The sequence below is a fragment of the Oncorhynchus kisutch genome, linkage group LG27 (genome assembly GCF_002021735.2).
Source record: "Oncorhynchus kisutch isolate 150728-3 linkage group LG27, Okis_V2, whole genome shotgun sequence".
Lineage (NCBI taxonomy): Eukaryota > Metazoa > Chordata > Actinopteri > Salmoniformes > Salmonidae > Oncorhynchus > Oncorhynchus kisutch.
This window is the reverse complement of record NC_034200.2, coordinates 4,904,547-4,923,867: the sequence shown is the minus strand read 5'-3', so window position 1 is coordinate 4,923,867 and position 19,321 is coordinate 4,904,547. Positions and strand designations below refer to the sequence as shown.

Genomic DNA, 19,321 nt, shown 5'->3' with positions numbered 1-19,321 from the left:
CTCTCTGCCCCCTCTCTCTCTCCACAGTGATGGCTACCCTCCAGCTGCCAGCCAACAACCTGGCCAACCTTGCCAACCTGCCCCCGGGCACCAAGCTGTACCTCACCACCAACAGCAAGAACCCATCAGGGAAGGGCAAGCTGCTTCTCATTCCCCAGGGAGCCATCCTCAGAGCTTCCAACTCAGCAGGTAACACACACACACACCTCATTATCCTCACCAACTCCTCTCCTTTCATTTCCTATTTTCTTCTTCCTCTCCAACCCCATCCTTGTATCCAATCCAGTTTGTCACATAAACAAACTGACTAGTGAATATGCCATGGGGTTTTTCACCTCTTTGGTGTATGAATGCAGGTATATTTAGGTGTTTATGTCTGTATAGGATAGCAGTCTCTAGATCAGGGTTTTCCAACCCTGTAGGTTTTCACTCCATCCCCAGTTGTAACTGGTTCAGCTGATCAACCAGTTTATTATTAGAATCAGGTGCGCTAGATTACGGTTGGAGTGAAAACCTAAAGGATGGTAGCTCTCCAGGAACAGGGTTGAACCTACAGGATAGTAGCTCTCCAGGAACAGGGTTGGAGTGAACCTACAGGATGGTAGCTCTCCAGGAACACGGTTGAACTTATAGGATAGTAGCTCTCCAGGAACAGGGTTGGAGTGAACCTACAGGATGGTAGCTCTCCAGGAACAGGGTTGGAGTGAACCTACAGGATGGTAGCTCTCCAGGAACAGGGTTGGAGTGAACCTACAGGATAGTAGCTCTCCGGGAACACGGTTGAACCTACAGGATGGTAGCTCTCCAGGAACAGGGTTGAACCTACAGGATGGTAGCTCTCCAGGAACAGGGTTGGAGTGAACCTATAGCATGGTAGCTCTCCAGGAACAGGGTTGGAGTGAACCTACAGGAAGGTAGCTCTCCAGGAACAGGGTTGAACCTACAGGATAGTAGCTCTCCAGGAACAGGGTTGAACCTATAGGATGGTAGCTCTCCAGGAACAGGGTTGAACCTACAGGATAATAGCTCTCCAGGAACAGGGTTGCACCTACAGGATGGTAGCTCTCCAGGAACATGGTTGGAGTGAACCTTCAGGATGGTAGCTCTCCAGGAACAGGGTTGGAGTGAACCTACAGGATGGTAGCTCTCCAGGAAAAGGGTTGGAGTAAACCTACAGGATGGTTGCTCTCAAGGAACAGGGTTGAACCTACAGGATAGTAGCTCTCCAGGAACAGGGTTGGAGTGAACCTACAGGATGGTAGATCTCCAGGAAAACGGTTGAACCTACAGGATGGTAGCTCTCCAGGAAAAAGGTTGAACCTACAGGATGGTAGCTCTCCAGGAACAGGGTTGGAGAGCCCTGCTCTAGGTGTATCATGCTGAAGCATGTCTCTCTGTGTCCAGGTGTATTATGCTGAAGCATGTCTCTCTGTGTCCAGGAACAGGGTTGGAGAGCCCTGCTCTAGGTGTATTATGCTGAAGCATGTCTCTCTGTGTCCAGGTGTATTATGCTGAAGCATGTCTCTCTGTGTCTAGGACCAGGGTTGGAGAGCCCTGCTCTAGGCGTATTATGCTGAAGCATTTCTCTCTGTGTCCAGGAACAGGGTTGGAGAGCCCTGCTCTAGGTGTATCATGCTGAAGCATGTCTCTCTGTGTCCAGGAACAGGGTTGGAGAGCCCTGCTCTAGGTGTATTATGCTGAATCATGTCTCTCTGTGTCCAGGTGTATTATGCTGAAGCATGTCTCTCTGTGTCCAGGTGTATTATGCTGAAGCATGTCTCTCTGTGTCCAGGAACAGGGTTGGAGAGCCCTGCTCTAGGTGTATCATGCTGAAGCATGTCTCTCTGTGTCCAGGAACAGGGTTGGAGAGCCCTGCTCTAGGTGTATTATGCTGAATCATGTCTCTCTGTGTCCAGGTGTATTATGCTGAAGCATGTCTCTCTGTGTCCAGGTGTATTATGCTGAAGCATGTCTCTCTGTGTCCAGGAACAGGGTTGGAGAGCCCTGCTCTAGGTGTATTATGCTGAAGCATGTCTCTCTGTGTCCAGGAACAGGGTTGGAGAGCCCTGCTCTAGGTGTATTATGCTGAATCATGTCTCTCTGTGTCCAGGTGTATTATGCTGAAGCATGTCTCTCTGTGTCCAGGTGTATTATGCTGAAGCATGTCTCTCTGTGTCCAGGTGTATGATGCTGAAGCATGTCTCTCTGTGTCCAGGAACAGGGTTGGAGAGCCCTGCTCTAGGCGTATTATGCTGAAGCATTTCTCTCTGTGTCCAGGAACAGGGTTGGAGAGCCCTGCTCTAGGTGTATCATGCTGAAGCATGTCTCTCTGTGTCCAGGAACAGGGTTGGAGAGCCCTGCTCTAGGTGTATTATGCTGAATCATGTCTCTCTGTGTCCAGGTGTATTATGCTGAAGCATGTCTCTCTGTGTCCAGGTGTATTATGCTGAAGCATGTCTCTCTGTGTCCAGGAACAGGGTTGGAGAGCCATGCTCTAGGTGTATTATGCTGAAGTATGTCTCTCTGTGTCCAGGAACAGGGTTGGAGAGCCCTGCTCTAGGTGTATTATGCTGAAGCATGTCTCTCTGTGTCCAGGAACAGGGTTGGAGAGCCCTGCTCTAGGTGTATTATGCTGAAGCATGTCTCTCTGTGTCCAGGAACAGGGTTGGAGAGCCCTGCTCTAGGTGTATTATGCTGAAGCATGTCTCTCTGTGTCCAGGAACAGGGTTGGAGAGCCCTGCTCTAGGCGTATTATGCTGAAGCATTTCTCTCTGTGTCCAGGAACAGGGTTGGAGAGCCCTGCTCTAGGTGTATCATGCTGAAGCATGTCTCTCTGTGTCCAGGAACAGGGTTGGAGAGCCCTGCTCTAGGTGTATTATGCTGAATCATGTCTCTCTGTGTCCAGGTGTATTATGCTGAAGCATGTCTCTCTGTGTCCAGGTGTATTATGCTGAAGCATGTCTCTCTGTGTCCAGGAACAGGGTTGGAGAGCCCTGCTCTAGGTGTATTATGCTGAAGCATGTCTCTCTGTGTCCAGGAACAGGGATGGAGAACCCTGCTCTAGGTGTATCATGCTGAAGCATGTCTCTCTGTGTCCAGGTATATTATGCTGAAGCATGTCTCTCTGTGTCCAGGAAAAGGGTTGGAGAGCCCTGCTCTAGGTGTATTATGCTGAAGCATGTCTCTCTGTGTCTAGGACCAGGGTTGGAGAGCCCTGCTCTAGGCGTATTATGCTGAAGCATTTCTCTCTGTGTCCAGGAACAGTGTTGGAGAGCCCTGCTCTAGGTGTATCATGCTGAAGCATGTCTCTCTGTGTCCAGGAACAGGGTTGGAGAGCCCTGCTCTAGGTGTATTATGCTGAAGCATGTCTCTCTGTGTCCAGGAACAGGGTTGGAGAGCCCTGCTCTAGGTGTATTATGCTGAAGCATGTCTCTCTGTGTCCAGGAACAGGGTTGGAGAGCCCTGCTCTAGGTGTATTATGCTGAAGCATGTCTCTCTGTGTCCAGGAACAGGGTTGGAGAGCCCTGCTCTAGGTGTATTATGCTGAAGCATGTCTCTGTGTCCAGGAACAGGGTTGGAGAGCCCTGCTCTAGGTGTATTATGCTGAATCATGTTCTCTGTGTCCAGGTGTATTATGCTGAAGCATGTCTCTCTGTGTCCAGGTGTATTATGCTGAAGCATGTCTCTCTGTGTCCAGGTGTATTATGCTGAAGCATGTCTCTCTGTGTCCAGGAACAGGGTTGGAGAGCCCTGCTCTAGGCGTATTATGCTGAAGCATTTCTCTCTGTGTCCAGGAACAGGGTTGGAGAGCCCTGCTCTAGGTGTATCATGCTGAAGCATGTCTCTCTGTGTCCAGGAACAGGGTTGGAGAGCCCTGCTCTAGGTGTATTATGCTGAATCATGTCTCTCTGTGTCCAGGTGTATTATGCTGAAGCATGTCTCTCTGTGTCCAGGTGTATTATGCTGAAGCATGTCTCTCTGTGTCCAGGAACAGGGTTGGAGAGCCCTGCTCTAGGTGTATTATGCTGAAGCATGTCTCTCTGTGTCCAGGTATATTATGCTGAAACATGTCTCTCTGTGTCCAGGAAAAGGGTTGGAGAGCCCTGCTCTAGGTGTATTATGCTGAAGCATGTCTCTCTGTGTCTAGGACCAGGGTTGGAGAGCCCTGCTCTAGGCGTATTATGCTGAAGCATTTCTCTCTGTGTCCAGGAACAGTGTTGGAGAGCCCTGCTCTAGGTGTATCATGCTGAAGCATGTCTCTCTGTGTCCAGGAACAGGGTTGGAGAGCCCTGCTCTAGGTGTATTATGCTGAAGCATGTCTCTCTGTGTCCAGGAACAGGGTTGGAGAGCCCTGCTCTAGGTGTATTATGCTGAAGCATGTCTCTCTGTGTCCAGGAACAGGGTTGGAGAGCCCTGCTCTAGGTGTATTATGCTGAAGCATGTCTCTGTGTCCAGGAACAGGGTTGGAGAGCCCTGCTCTAGGTGTATTATGCTGAATCGTGTTCTCTGTGTCCAGGTGTATTATGCTGAAGCATGTCTCTCTGTGTCCAGGTGTATTATGCTGAAGCATGTCTCTCTGTGTCCAGGTGTATTATGCTGAAGCATGTCTCTCTGTGTCCAGGAACAGGGTTGGAGAGCCCTGCTCTAGGTGTATTATGCTGAAGCATCTCTCTCTGTGTCCAGGAACAGGGTTGGAGAGCCCTGCTCTAGGTGTATTATGCTGAAGCATGTCTCTCTGTGTCCAGGAACAGGGTTGGAGAGCCCTGCTCTAGGTGTATTATGCTGAAGCATGTCTCTCTGTGTCCAGGAACAGGGTTGGAGAGTCCTGCTCTAGGTGTATTATGCTGAAGCATGTCTCTCTGTGTCCAGGAACAGGGTTGGAGAGCCCTGCTCTAGGTGTATTATGCTGAAGCATGTCTCTCTGTGTCCAGGAACAGGGTTGGAGAGCCCTGCTCTAGGTGTATTATGCTGAAGCATGTCTCTCTGTGTCCAGGAACAGGGTTGGAGAGCCCTGCTCTAGGTGTATTATGCTGAAGCATGTCTCTGTGTCCAGGAACAGGGTTGGAGAGCCCTGCTCTAGGTGTATTATGCTGAATCATGTCTCTCTGTGTCCAGGTGTATTATGCTGAAGCATGTCTCTCTGTGTCCAGGTGTATTATGCTGAAGCATGTCTCTCTGTGTCCAGGTGTATTATGCTGAAGCATGTCTCTCTGTGTCCAGGAACAGGGTTGGAGAGCCCTGCTCTAGGTGTATTATGCTGAAGCATCTCTCTCTGTGTCCAGGAACAGGGTTGGAGAGCCCTGCTCTAGGTGTATTATGCTGAAGCATGTCTCTCTGTGTCCAGGAACAGGGTTGGAGAGCCCTGCTCTAGGTGTATCATGCTGAAGCATGTCTCTCTGTGTCCAGGTATATTATGCTGAAGCATGTCTCTCTGTGTCTAGGACCAGGGTTGGAGAGCCCTGCTCTAGGCGTATTATGCTGAAGCATTTCTCTCTGTGTCCAGGAACAGTGTTGGAGAGCCCTGCTCTAGGTGTATCATGCTGAAGCATGTCTCTCTGTGTCCAGGAACAGGGTTGGAGAGCCCTGCTCTAGGTGTATTATGCTGAAGCATGTCTCTCTGTGTCCAGGAACAGGGTTGGAGAGCCCTGCTCTAGGTGTATTATGCTGAAGCATGTCTCTCTGTGTCCAGGAACAGGGTTGGAGAGCCCTGCTCTAGGTGTATTATGCTGAAGCATGTCTCTGTGTCCAGGAACAGGGTTGGAGAGCCCTGCTCTAGGTGTATTATGCTGAATCATGTTCTCTGTGTCCAGGTGTATTATGCTGAAGCATGTCTCTCTGTGTCCAGGTGTATTATGCTGAAGCATGTCTCTCTGTGTCCAGGTGTATTATGCTGAAGCATGTCTCTCTGTGTCCAGGTGTATTATGCTGAAGCATGTCTCTCTGTGTCCAGGAACAGGGTTTTTGAGCCCTGCTCTAGGTGTATTATGCTGAAGTATGTCTCTCTGTGTCCAGGAACAGGGTTGGAGAGCCCTGCTCTAGGTGTATTATGCTGAAGCATGTCTCTCTGTGTCCAGGAACAGGGTTGGAGAGCCCTGCTCTAGGTGTATTATGCTGAAGCATGTCTCTCTGTGTCCAGGAACAGGGTTGGAGAGCCCTGCTCTAGGTGTATTATGCTGAAGCATGTCTCTCTGTGTCCAGGAACAGGGTTGGAGAGCCCTGCTCTAGGCGTATTATGCTGAAGCATTTCTCTCTGTGTCCAGGAACAGGGTTGGAGAGCCCTGCTCTAGGTGTATCATGCTGAAGCATGTCTCTCTGTGTCCAGGAACAGGGTTGGAGAGCCCTGCTCTAGGTGTATTATGCTGAATCATGTCTCTCTGTGTCCAGGTGTATTATGCTGAAGCATGTCTCTCTGTGTCCAGGTGTATTATGCTGAAGCATGTCTCTCTGTGTCCAGGAACAGGGTTGGAGAGCCCTGCTCTAGGTGTATTATGCTGAAGCATGTCTCTCTGTGTCCAGGAACAGGGATGGAGAGCCCTGCTCTAGGTGTATCATGCTGAAGCATGTCTCTCTGTGTCCAGGTATATTATGCTGAAGCATGTCTCTCTGTGTCCAGGAAAAGGGTTGGAGAGCCCTGCTCTAGGTGTATTATGCTGAAGCATGTCTCTCTGTGTCTAGGACCAGGGTTGGAGAGCCCTGCTCTAGGCGTATTATGCTGAAGCATTTCTCTCTGTGTCCAGGAACAGTGTTGGAGAGCCCTGCTCTAGGTGTATCATGCTGAAGCATGTCTCTCTGTGTCCAGGAACAGGGTTGGAGAGCCCTGCTCTAGGTGTATTATGCTGAAGCATGTCTCTCTGTGTCCAGGAACAGGGTTGGAGAGCCCTGCTCTAGGTGTATTATGCTGAAGCATGTCTCTCTGTGTCCAGGAACAGGGTTGGAGAGCCCTGCTCTAGGTGTATTATGCTGAAGCATGTCTCTGTGTCCAGGAACAGGGTTGGAGAGCCCTGCTCTAGGTGTATTATGCTGAATCATGGTCTCTGTGTCCAGGTGTATTATGCTGAAGCATGTCTCTCTGTGTCCAGGTGTATTATGCTGAAGCATGTCTCTCTGTGTCCAGGTGTATTATGCTGAAGCATGTCTCTCTGTGTCCAGGAACAGGGTTGGAGAGACCTGCTCTAGGTGTATTATGCTGAAGCATCTCTCTCTGTGTCCAGGAACAGGGTTGGAGAGCCCTGCTCTAGGTGTATTATGCTGAAGCATGTCTCTCTGTGTCCAGGAACAGGGTTGGAGAGCCCTGCTCTAGGTGTATTATGCTGAAGCATGTCTCTCTGTGTCCAGGAACAGGGTTGGAGAGTCCTGCTCTAGGTGTATTATGCTGAAGCATGTCTCTCTGTGTCCAGGAACAGGGTTGGAGAGCCCTGCTCTAGGTGTATTATGCTGAAGCATGTCTCTCTGTGTCCAGGAACAGGGTTGGAGAGCCCTGCTCTAGGTGTATTATGCTGAAGCATGTCTCTCTGTGTCCAGGAACAGGGTTGGAGAGCCCTGCTCTAGGTGTATTATGCTGAAGCATGTCTCTGTGTCCAGGAACAGGGTTGGAGAGCCCTGCTCTAGGTGTATTATGCTGAATCATGTCTCTCTGTGTCCAGGTGTATTATGCTGAAGCATGTCTCTCTGTGTCCAGGTGTATTATGCTGAAGCATGTCTCTCTGTGTCCAGGTGTATTATGCTGAAGCATGTCTCTCTGTGTCCAGGAACAGGGTTGGAGAGCCCTGCTCTAGGTGTATTATGCTGAAGCATCTCTCTCTGTGTCCAGGAACAGGGTTGGAGAGCCCTGCTCTAGGTGTATTATGCTGAAGCATGTCTCTCTGTGTCCAGGAACAGGGTTGGAGAGCCCTGCTCTAGGTGTATCATGCTGAAGCATGTCTCTCTGTGTCCAGGTATATTATGCTGAAGCATGTCTCTCTGTGTCCAGGAAAAGGGTTGGAGAGCCCTGCTCTAGGTGTATTATGCTGAAGCATGTCTCTCTGTGTCTAGGACCAGGGTTGGAGAGCCCTGCTCTAGGCGTATTATGCTGAAGCATTTCTCTCTGTGTCCAGGAACAGTGTTGGAGAGCCCTGCTCTAGGTGTATCATGCTGAAGCATGTCTCTCTGTGTCCAGGAACAGGGTTGGAGAGCCCTGCTCTAGGTGTATTATGCTGAAGCATGTCTCTCTGTGTCCAGGAACAGGGTTGGAGAGCCCTGCTCTAGGTGTATTATGCTGAAGCATGTCTCTCTGTGTCCAGGAACAGGGTTGGAGTGCCCTGCTCTAGGTGTATTATGCTGAAGCATGTCTCTGTGTCCAGGAACAGGGTTGGAGAGCCCTGCTCTAGGTGTATTATGCTGAATCATGTTCTCTGTGTCCAGGTGTATTATGCTGAATCATGTCTCTCTGTGTCCAGGTGTATTATGCTGAAGCATGTCTCTCTGTGTCCAGGTGTATTATGCTGAAGCATGTCTCTCTGTGTCCAGGAACAGGGTTGGAGAGCCCTGCTCTAGGTGTATTATGCTGAAGCATCTCTCTCTGTGTCCAGGAACAGGGTTGGAGAGCCCTGCTCTAGGTGTATTATGCTGAAGCATGTCTCTCTGTGTCCAGGAACAGGGTTGGAGAGCCCTGCTCTAGGTGTATTATGCTGAAGCATGTCTCTCTGTGTCCAGGAACAGGGTTGGAGAGTCCTGCTCTAGGTGTATTATGCTGAAGCATGTCTCTCTGTGTCCAGGAACAGGGTTGGAGAGCCCTGCTCTAGGTGTATTATGCTGAAGCATGTCTCTCTGTGTCCAGGAACAGGGTTGGAGAGCCCTGCTCTAGGTGTATTATGCTGAAGCATGTCTCTCTGTGTCCAGGAACAGGGTTGGAGAGCCCTGCTCTAGGTGTATTATGCTGAAGCATGTCTCTGTGTCCAGGAACAGGGTTGGAGAGCCCTGCTCTAGGTGTATTATGCTGAATCATGTCTCTCTGTGTCCAGGTGTATTATGCTGAAGCATGTCTCTCTGTGTCCAGGTGTATTATGCTGAAGCATGTCTCTCTGTGTCCAGGTGTATTATGCTGAAGCATGTCTCTCTGTGTCCAGGAACAGGGTTGGAGAGCCCTGCTCTAGGTGTATTATGCTGAAGCATCTCTCTCTGTGTCCAGGAACAGGGTTGGAGAGCCCTGCTCTAGGTGTATTATGCTGAAGCATGTCTCTCTGTGTCCAGGAACAGGGTTGGAGAGCCCTGCTCTAGGTGTATTATGCTGACTCATGTCTCTCTGTGTCCAGGGACAGGGTTGGAGAGCCCTGCTCTAGGTGTATTATGCTGAAGCATGTCTCTCTGTGTCCAGGAACAGGGTTGGAGAGCCCTGCTCTAGGTGTATTATGCTGACTCATGTCTCTCTGTGTCCAGGAATAGGGTTGGAGAGCCCTGCTCTAGGCGTATTATGCTGAAGCATTTCTCTCTGTGTCCAGGAACAGGGTTGGAGAGCCCTGCTCTAGGTGTATCATGCAGAAACATGTCTCTCTGTGTCCAGGTGTATTATGCTGAAGCATGTCTCTCTGTGTCCAGGAACAGGGTTGGAGAGTCCTGCTCTAGGTGTATTATGCTGAAGCATTTCTCTCTGTGTCCAGGAACAAGGTTGGAGAGCCCTGCTCTAGGCGTATTATGCTGAAGCAAGTCTCTCTGTGTCCAGGTGTATTATGCTGAAGCATGTCTCTGTGTCCAGGAACAGGGTTGGAGAGCCCTGCTCTAGGTGTATTATGCTGAATCATGTCTCTCTGTGTCCAGGTGTATTATGCTGAAGCATGTCTCTCTGTGTCCAGGTGTATTATGCTGAAGCATGTCTCTCTGTGTCCAGGTGTATTATGCTGAAGCATGTCTCTCTGTGTCCAGGTGTATTATGCTGAAGCATGTCTCTCTGTGTCCAGGTGTATTATGCTGAAGCATGTCTCTCTGTGTCCAGGAACAGGGTTGGAGAGCCCTGCTCTAGGTGTATTATGCTGAAGCATCTCTCTCTGTGTCCAGGAACAGGGTTGGAGAGCCCTGCTCTAGGTGTATTATGCTGAAGCATGTCTCTCTGTGTCCAGGAACAGGGTTGGAGAGCCCTGCTCTAGGTGTATCATGCTGAAGCATGTCTCTCTGTGTCCAGGTATATTATGCTGAAGCATGTCTCTCTGTGTCCAGGAAAAGGGTTGGAGAGCCCTGCTCTAGGTGTATTATGCTGAAGCATGTCTCTCTGTGTCTAGGACCAGGGTTGGAGAGCCCTGCTCTAGGCGTATTATGCTGAAGCATTTCTCTCTGTGTCCAGGAACAGTGTTGGAGAGCCCTGCTCTAGGTGTATCATGCTGAAGCATGTCTCTCTGTGTCCAGGAACAGGGTTGGAGAGCCCTGCTCTAGGTGTATTATGCTGAAGCATGTCTCTCTGTGTCCAGGAACAGGGTTGGAGAGCCCTGCTCTAGGTGTATTATGCTGAAGCATGTCTCTCTGTGTCCAGGAACAGGGTTGGAGAGCCCTGCTCTAGGTGTATTATGCTGAAGCATGTCTCTGTGTCCAGGAACAGGGTTGGAGAGCCCTGCTCTAGGTGTATTATGCTGAATCATGTTCTCTGTGTCCAGGTGTATTATGCTGAATCATGTCTCTCTGTGTCCAGGTGTATTATGCTGAAGCATGTCTCTCTGTGTCCAGGTGTATTATGCTGAAGCATGTCTCTCTGTGTCCAGGAACAGGGTTGGAGAGCCCTGCTCTAGGTGTATTATGCTGAAGCATCTCTCTCTGTGTCCAGGAACAGGGTTGGAGAGCCCTGCTCTAGGTGTATTATGCTGAAGCATGTCTCTCTGTGTCCAGGAACAGGGTTGGAGAGCCCTGCTCTAGGTGTATTATGCTGAAGCATGTCTCTCTGTGTCCAGGAACAGGGTTGGAGAGTCCTGCTCTAGGTGTATTATGCTGAAGCATGTCTCTCTGTGTCCAGGAACAGGGTTGGAGAGCCCTGCTCTAGGTGTATTATGCTGAAGCATGTCTCTCTGTGTCCAGGAACAGGGTTGGAGAGCCCTGCTCTAGGTGTATTATGCTGAAGCATGTCTCTCTGTGTCCAGGAACAGGGTTGGAGAGCCCTGCTCTAGGTGTATTATGCTGAAGCATGTCTCTGTGTCCAGGAACAGGGTTGGAGAGCCCTGCTCTAGGTGTATTATGCTGAATCATGTCTCTCTGTGTCCAGGTGTATTATGCTGAAGCATGTCTCTCTGTGTCCAGGTGTATTATGCTGAAGCATGTCTCTCTGTGTCCAGGTGTATTATGCTGAAGCATGTCTCTCTGTGTCCAGGAACAGGGTTGGAGAGCCCTGCTCTAGGTGTATTATGCTGAAGCATCTCTCTCTGTGTCCAGGAACAGGGTTGGAGAGCCCTGCTCTAGGTGTATTATGCTGAAGCATGTCTCTCTGTGTCCAGGAACAGGGTTGGAGAGCCCTGCTCTAGGTGTATTATGCTGACTCATGTCTCTCTGTGTCCAGGAACAGGGTTGGAGAGCCCTGCTCTAGGTGTATTATGCTGAAGCATGTCTCTCTGTGTCCAGGAACAGGGTTGGAGAGCCCTGCTCTAGGTGTATTATGCTGACTCATGTCTCTCTGTGTCCAGGAATAGGGTTGGAGAGCCCTGCTCTAGGCGTATTATGCTGAAGCATTTCTCTCTGTGTCCAGGAACAGGGTTGGAGAGCCCTGCTCTAGGTGTATCATGCAGAAACATGTCTCTCTGTGTCCAGGTGTATTATGCTGAAGCATGTCTCTCTGTGTCCAGGAACAGGGTTGGAGAGTCCTGCTCTAGGTGTATTATGCTGAAGCATTTCTCTCTGTGTCCAGGAACAAGGTTGGAGAGCCCTGCTCTAGGCGTATTATGCTGAAGCAAGTCTCTCTGTGTCCAGGTGTATTATGCTGAAGCATGTCTCTGTGTCCAGGAACAGGGTTGGAGAGCCCTGCTCTAGGTGTATTATGCTGAATCATGTCTCTCTGTGTCCAGGTGTATTATGCTGAAGCATGTCTCTCTGTGTCCAGGTGTATTATGCTGAAGCATGTCTCTCTGTGTCCAGGTGTATTATGCTGAAGCATGTCTCTCTGTGTCCAGGTGTATTATGCTGAAGCATGTCTCTCTGTGTCCAGGTGTATTATGCTGAAGCATGTCTCTCTGTGTCCAGGAACAGGGTTGGAGAGCCCTGCTCTAGGTGTATTATGCTGAAGCATCTCTCTCTGTGTCCAGGAACAGGGTTGGAGAGCCCTGCTCTAGGTGTATTATGCTGAAGCATGTCTCTCTGTGTCCAGGAACAGGGTTGGAGAGCCCTGCTCTAGGTGTATCATGCTGAAGCATGTCTCTCTGTGTCCAGGTATATTATGCTGAAGCATGTCTCTCTGTGTCCAGGAAAAGGGTTGGAGAGCCCTGCTCTAGGTGTATTATGCTGAAGCATGTCTCTCTGTGTCTAGGACCAGGGTTGGAGAGCCCTGCTCTAGGCGTATTATGCTGAAGCATTTCTCTCTGTGTCCAGGAACAGTGTTGGAGAGCCCTGCTCTAGGTGTATCATGCTGAAGCATGTCTCTCTGTGTCCAGGAACAGGGTTGGAGAGCCCTGCTCTAGGTGTATTATGCTGATGCATGTCTCTCTGTGTCCAGGAGCAGGGTTGGAGAGCCCTGCTCTAGGTGTATTACGCTGAAGCATGTCTCTCTGTGTCCAGGAACAGGGTTGGAGAGCCCTGCTCTAGGTGTATTATGCTGAAGCATGTCTCTGTGTCCAGGAACAGGGTTGGAGAGCCCTGCTCTAGGTGTATTATGCTGAATCATGTTCTCTGTGTCCAGGTGTATTATGCTGAATCATGTCTCTCTGTGTCCAGGTGTATTATGCTGAAGCATGTCTCTCTGTGTCCAGGTGTATTATGCTGAAGCATGTCTCTCTGTGTCCAGGAACAGGGTTGGAGAGCCCTGCTCTAGGTGTATTATGCTGAAGCATCTCTCTCTGTGTCCAGGAACAGGGTTGGAGAGCCCTGCTCTAGGTGTATTATGCTGAAGCATGTCTCTCTGTGTCCAGGAACAGGGTTGGAGAGCCCTGCTCTAGGTGTATTATGCTGAAGCATGTCTCTCTGTGTCCAGGAACAGGGTTGGAGAGTCCTGCTCTAGGTGTATTATGCTGAAGCATGTCTCTCTGTGTCCAGGAACAGGGTTGGAGAGCCCTGCTCTAGGTGTATTATGCTGAAGCATGTCTCTCTGTGTCCAGGAACAGGGTTGGAGAGCCCTGCTCTAGGTGTATTATGCTGAAGCATGTCTCTCTGTGTCCAGGAACAGGGTTGGAGAGCCCTGCTCTAGGTGTATTATGCTGAAGCATGTATCTGTGTCCAGGAACAGGGTTGGAGAGCCCTGCTCTAGGTGTATTATGCTGAATCATGTCTCTCTGTGTCCAGGTGTATTATGCTGAAGCATGTCTCTCTGTGTCCAGGTGTATTATGCTGAAGCATGTCTCTCTGTGTCCAGGTGTATTATGCTGAAGCATGTCTCTCTGTGTCCAGGAACAGGGTTGGAGAGCCCTGCTCTAGGTGTATTATGCTGAAGCATCTCTCTCTGTGTCCAGGAACAGGGTTGGAGAGCCCTGCTCTAGGTGTATTATGCTGAAGCATGTCTCTCTGTGTCCAGGAACAGGGTTGGAGAGCCCTGCTCTAGGTGTATTATGCTGACTCATGTCTCTCTGTGTCCAGGAACAGGGTTGGAGAGCCCTGCTCTAGGTGTATTATGCTGAAGCATGTCTCTCTGTGTCCAGGAACAGGGTTGGAGAGCCCTGCTCTAGGTGTATTATGCTGACTCATGTCTCTCTGTGTCCAGGAATAGGGTTGGAGAGCCCTGCTCTAGGCGTATTATGCTGAAGCATTTCTCTCTGTGTCCAGGAACAGGGTTGGAGAGCCCTGCTCTAGGTGTATCATGCAGAAACATGTCTCTCTGTGTCCAGGTGTATTATGCTGAAGCATGTCTCTCTGTGTCCAGGAACAGGGTTGGAGAGTCCTGCTCTAGGTGTATTATGCTGAAGCATTTCTCTCTGTGTCCAGGAACAAGGTTGGAGAGCCCTGCTCTAGGCGTATTATGCTGAAGCAAGTCTCTCTGTGTCCAGGTGTATTATGCTGAAGCATGTCTCTGTGTCCAGGAACAGGGTTGGAGAGCCCTGCTCTAGGTGTATTATGCTGAATCATGTCTCTCTGTGTCCAGGTGTATTATGCTGAAGCATGTCTCTCTGTGTCCAGGTGTATTATGCTGAAGCATGTCTCTCTGTGTCCAGGTGTATTATGCTGAAGCATGTCTCTCTGTGTCCAGGAACAGGGTTGGAGAGCCCTGCTCTAGGTGTATTATGCTGAAGCATGTCTCTCTGTGTCCAGGAACAGGGTTGGAGAGCCCTGCTCTAGGTGCATTATGCTGAAGCATGTCTCTCTGTGTCCAGGAACAGGGTTGGAGAGCCCTGCTCTAGGTGTATTATGCTGAAGCATGTCTCTCTGTGTCCAGGAACAGGGTTGGAGAGCCCTGCTCTAGGTGTATTATGCTGACTCATGTCTCTCTGTGTCCAGGAACAGGGTTGGAGAGCCCTGCTCTAGGTGTATTATGCTGAAGCATTTCTCTCTGTGTCCAGGAACAGGGTTGGAGAGCCCTGCTCTAGGCGTATTATGCTGAAGCATTTCTCTCTGTGTCCAGGAACAGGGTTGGAGAGCCCTGCTCTAGGTGTATCATGCTGAAGCATGTCTCTCTGTGTCCAGGAACAGGGTTGGAGAGCCCTGCTCTAGGTGTATTATGCTGAATCATGTCTCTCTGTGTCCAGGTGTATTATGCTGAAGCATGTCTCTCTGTGTCCAGGTGTATTATGCTGAAGCATGTCTCTCTGTGTCCAGGAACAGGGTTGGAGAGCCCTGCTCTAGGTGTATTATGCTGAAGTATGTCTCTCTGTGTCCAGGAACAGGGTTGGAGAGCCCTGCTCTAGGTGTATTATGCTGAAGCATGTCTCTGTGTCCAGGTGTATTATGCTGAAGCATGTCTCTCTGTGTCCAGAACAGGGTTGGAGAGCCCTGCTCTAGGTGTATTATGCTGAAGCATGTCTCTCTGTGTCCAGGAACAGGGTTGGAGAGCCCTGCTCTAGGTGTATTATGCTGAAGCATGTCTCTGTGTCCAGGTGTATTATGCTGAAGCATGTCTCTGTGTCCAGGAACAGGGTTGGAGAGCCCTGCTCTAGATGTATTATGCTGAAGCATTTCTCTCTGTGTCCAGGAACAGGGTTGGAGAGCCCTGCTCTAGGCGTATTATGCTGAAGCATGTCTCTCTGTGTCCAGGTGTATTATGCTGAAGCATGTCTCTGTGTCCAGGAACAGGGTTGGAGAGCCCTGCTCTAGGTGTATCATGCTGAAGCATGTCTCTCTGTGTCCAGGTGTATTATGCTGAAGCATGTCTCTCTGTGTCCAGGAACAGGGTTGGAGAGCCCTGCTCTAGGTGTATTATGCTGAAGCATGTCTCTCTGTGTCCAGGTGTATTATGCTGAAGCATGTCTCTCTGTGTCTAGGACCAGGGTTGGAGAGCCCTGCTCTAGGCGTATTATGCTGAAGCATTTCTCTCTGTGTCCAGGAACAGGGTTGGAGAGCCCTGCTCTAGGTGTATCATGCTGAAGCATGTCTCTCTGTGTCCAGGAACAGGGTTGGAGAGCCCTGCTCTAGGTGTATTATGCTGAATCATGTCTCTCTGTTTCCAGGTGTATTATGCTGAAGCATGTCTCTCTGTGTCCAGGTGTATTATGCTGAAGCATGTCTCTCTGTGTCCAGGAACAGGGTTGGAGAGCCCTGCTCTAGGTGTATTATGCTGAAGCATGTCTCTCTGTGTCCAGGAACAGGGTTGGAGAGCCCTGCTCTAGGTGTATTATGCTGAAGCATGTCTCTCTGTGTCCAGGAACAGGGTTGGAGAGCCCTGCTCTAGGTGTATTATGCTGAAGCATGTCTCTCTGTGTCCAGGAACAGGGTTGGAGAGCCCTGCTCTAGGCGTATTATGCTGAAGCATTTCTCTCTGTGTCCAGGAACAGGGTTGGAGAGCCCTGCTCTAGGTGTATCATGCTGAAGCATGTCTCTCTGTGTCCAGGAACAGGGTTGGAGAGCCCTGCTCTAGGTGTATTATGCTGAATCATGTCTCTCTGTGCCCAGGTGTATTATGCTGAAGCATGTCTCTCTGTGTCCAGGTGTATTATGCTGAAGCATGTCTCTCTGTGTCCAGGAACAGGGTTGGAGAGCCCTGCTCTAGGTGTATTATGCTGAAGCATGTCTCTCTGTGTCCAGGTGTATTATGCTGAAGCATGTCTCTCTGTGTCCAGGTGTATTATGCTGAAGCATGTCTCTCTGTGTCCAGGAACAGGGTTGGAGAGCCCTGCTCTAGGTGTATTATGCTGAAGTATGTCTCTCTGTGTCCAGGAACAGGGTTGGAGAGCCCTGCTCTAGGTGTATTATGCTGAAGCATGTCTCTCTGTGTCCAGGAACAAGGTTGGAGAGCCCTGCTCTAGGCGTATTATGCTGAAGCAAGTCTCTCTGTGTCCAGGTGTATTATGCTGAAGCATGTCTCTGTGTCCAGGAACAGGGTTGGAGAGCCCTGCTCTAGGTGTATTATGCTGAATCATGTCTCTCTGTGTCCAGGTGTATTATGCTGAAGCATGTCTCTCTGTGTCCAGGTGTATTATGCTGAAGCATGTCTCTCTGTGTCCAGGTGTATTATGCTGAAGCATGTCTCTCTTTGTCCAGGAACAGGGTTGGAGAGCCCTGCTCTAGGTGTATTATGCTGAAGTATGTCTCTCTGTGTCCAGGAACAGGGTTGGAGAGCCCTGCTCTAGGTGTATTATGCTGAAGCATGTCTCTCTGTGTCCAGGAACAGGGTTGGAGAGCCCTGCTCTAGGTGTATTATGCTGAAGCATGTCTCTCTGTGTCCAGGAACAGGGTTGGAGAGCCCTGCTCTAGGTGTATTATGCTGAAGCATGTCTCTCTGTGTCCAGGAACAGGGTTGGAGAGCCCTGCTCTAGGTGTATTATGTTGACTCATGTCTCTCTGTGTCCAGGAACAGGGTTGGAGAGCCCTGCTCTAGGTGTATTATGCTGAAGCATTTCTCTCTGTGTCCAGGAACAGGGTTGGAGAGCCCTGCTCTAGGCGTATTATGCTGAAGCATTTCTCTCTGTGTCCAGGAACAGGGTTGGAGAGCCCTGCTCTAGGTGTATCATGCTGAAGCATGTCTCTCTGTGTCCAGGAACAGGGTTGGAGAGCCCTGCTCTAGGTGTATTATGCTGAATCATGTCTCTCTGTGTCCAGGTGTATTATGCTGAAGCATGTCTCTCTGTGTCCAGGTGTATTATGCTGAAGCATGTCTCTCTGTGTCCAGGAACAGGGTTGGAGAGCCCTGCTCTAGGTGTATTATGCTGAAGTATGTCTCTCTGTGTCCAGGAACAGGGTTGGAGAGCCCTGCTCTAGGTGTATTATGCTGAAGCATGTCTCTGTGTCCAGGTGTATTATGCTGAAGCATGTCTCTCTGTGTCCAGAACAGGGTTGGAGAGCCCTGCTCTAGGTGTATTATGCTGAAGCATGTCTCTCTGTGTCCAGGAACAGGGTTGGAGAGCCCTGCTCTAGGTGTATTATGCTGAAGCATGTCTCTGTGTCCAGGTGTATTATGCTGAAGCATGTCTCTGTGTCCAGGAACAGGGTTGGAGAGCCCTGCTCTAGATGTATTATGCTGAAGCATTTCTCTCTGTGTCCAGGAACAGGGTTGGAGAGCCCTGCTCTAGGCGTATTATGCTGAAGCATGTCTCTCTGTGTCCAGGTGTATTATGCTGAAGCATGTCTCTGTGTCCAGGAACAGGGTTGGAGAGCCCTGCTCTAGGTGTATCATGCTGAAGCATGTCTCTCTGTGTCCAGGTGTATTATGCTGAAGCATGTCTCTCTGTGTCCAGGAACAGGGTTGGAGAGCCCTGCTCTAGGTGTATTATGCTGAAGCATGTCTCTCTGTGTCCAGGTGTATTATGCTGAAGCATGTCTCTCTGTGTCTAGGACCAGGGTTGGAGAGCCCTGCTCTAGGCGTATTATGCTGAAGCATTTCTCTCTGTGTCCAGGAACAGGGTTGGAGAGCCCTGCTCTAGGTGTATCATGCTGAAGCATGTCTCTCTGTGTCCAGGAACAGGGTTGGAGAGCCCTGCTCTAGGTGTATTATGCTGAATCATGTCTCTCTGTTTCCAGGTGTATTATGCTGAAGCATGTCTCTCTGTGTCCAGGTGTATTATGCTGAAGCATGTCTCTCTGTGTCCAGGAACAGGGTTGGAGAGCCCTGCTCTAGGTGTATTATGCTGAAGCATGTCTCTCTGTGTCCAGGAACAGGGTTGGAGAGCCCTGCTCTAGGTGTATTATGCTGAAGCATGTCTCTCTGTGTCCAGGAACAGGGTTGGAGAGCCCTGCTCTAGGTGTATTATGCTGAAGCATGTCTCTCTGTGTCCAGGAACAGGGTTGGAGAGCCCTGCTCTAGGCGTATTATGCTGAAGCATTTCTCTCTGTGTCCAGGAACAGGGTTGGAGAGCCCTGCTCTAGGTGTATCATGCTGAAGCATGTCTCTCTGTGTCCAGGAACAGGGTTGGAGAGCCCTGCTCTAGGTGTATTATGCTGAATCATGTCTCTCTGTGCCCAGGTGTATTATGCTGAAGCATGTCTCTCTGTGTCCAGGTGTATTATGCTGAAGCATGTCTCTCTGTGTCCAGGAACAGGGTTGGAGAGCCCTGCTCTAGGTGTATTATGCTGAAGCATGTCTCTCTGTGTCCAGGTGTATTATGCTGAAGCATGTCTCTCTGTGTCCAGGTGTATTATGCTGAAGCATGTCTCTCTGTGTCCAGGAACAGGGTTGGAGAGCCCTGCTCTAGGTGTATTATGCTGAAGTATGTCTCTCTGTGTCCAGGAACAGGGTTGGAGAGCCCTGCTCTAGGTGTATTATGCTGAAGCATGTCTCTCTGTGTCCAGGAACAGGGTTGGAGAGCCCTGCTCTAGGTGTATTATGCTGAAGCATGTCTCTCTGTGTCCAGGAACAGGGTTGGAGAGCCCTGCTCTAGGTGTATTATGCTGAAGCATGTCTCTCTGTGTCCAGGAACAGGGTTGGAGAGCCCTGCTCTAGGCGTATTATGCTGAAGCATTTCTCTCTGTGTCCAGGAACAGGGTTGGAGAGCCCTGCTCTAGGTGTATCATGCTGAAGCATGTCTCTCTGTGTCCAGGAACAGGGTTGGAGAGCCCTGCTCTAGGTGTATTATGCTGAATCATGTCT

At 50.0% G+C, this 19,321-nt stretch overlaps 1 protein-coding gene across 3 annotated transcripts in view; it reads left to right on the top strand.

Moving 5' to 3' along the window:
• Window positions 1-19,321, top strand: part of yeats2 (YEATS domain containing 2) — a 77,973-nt gene that overhangs the window by 30,499 nt on the left and 28,153 nt on the right. For all 3 annotated transcript variants that reach the window (XM_031806733.1, XM_031806732.1, XM_020462711.2), the window contains one exon: window positions 28-189. In XM_031806733.1, coding sequence (XP_031662593.1) covers window positions 28-189 — 162 coding nt within the window. The remainder of the gene's footprint in view (window positions 1-27; window positions 190-19,321) is intronic.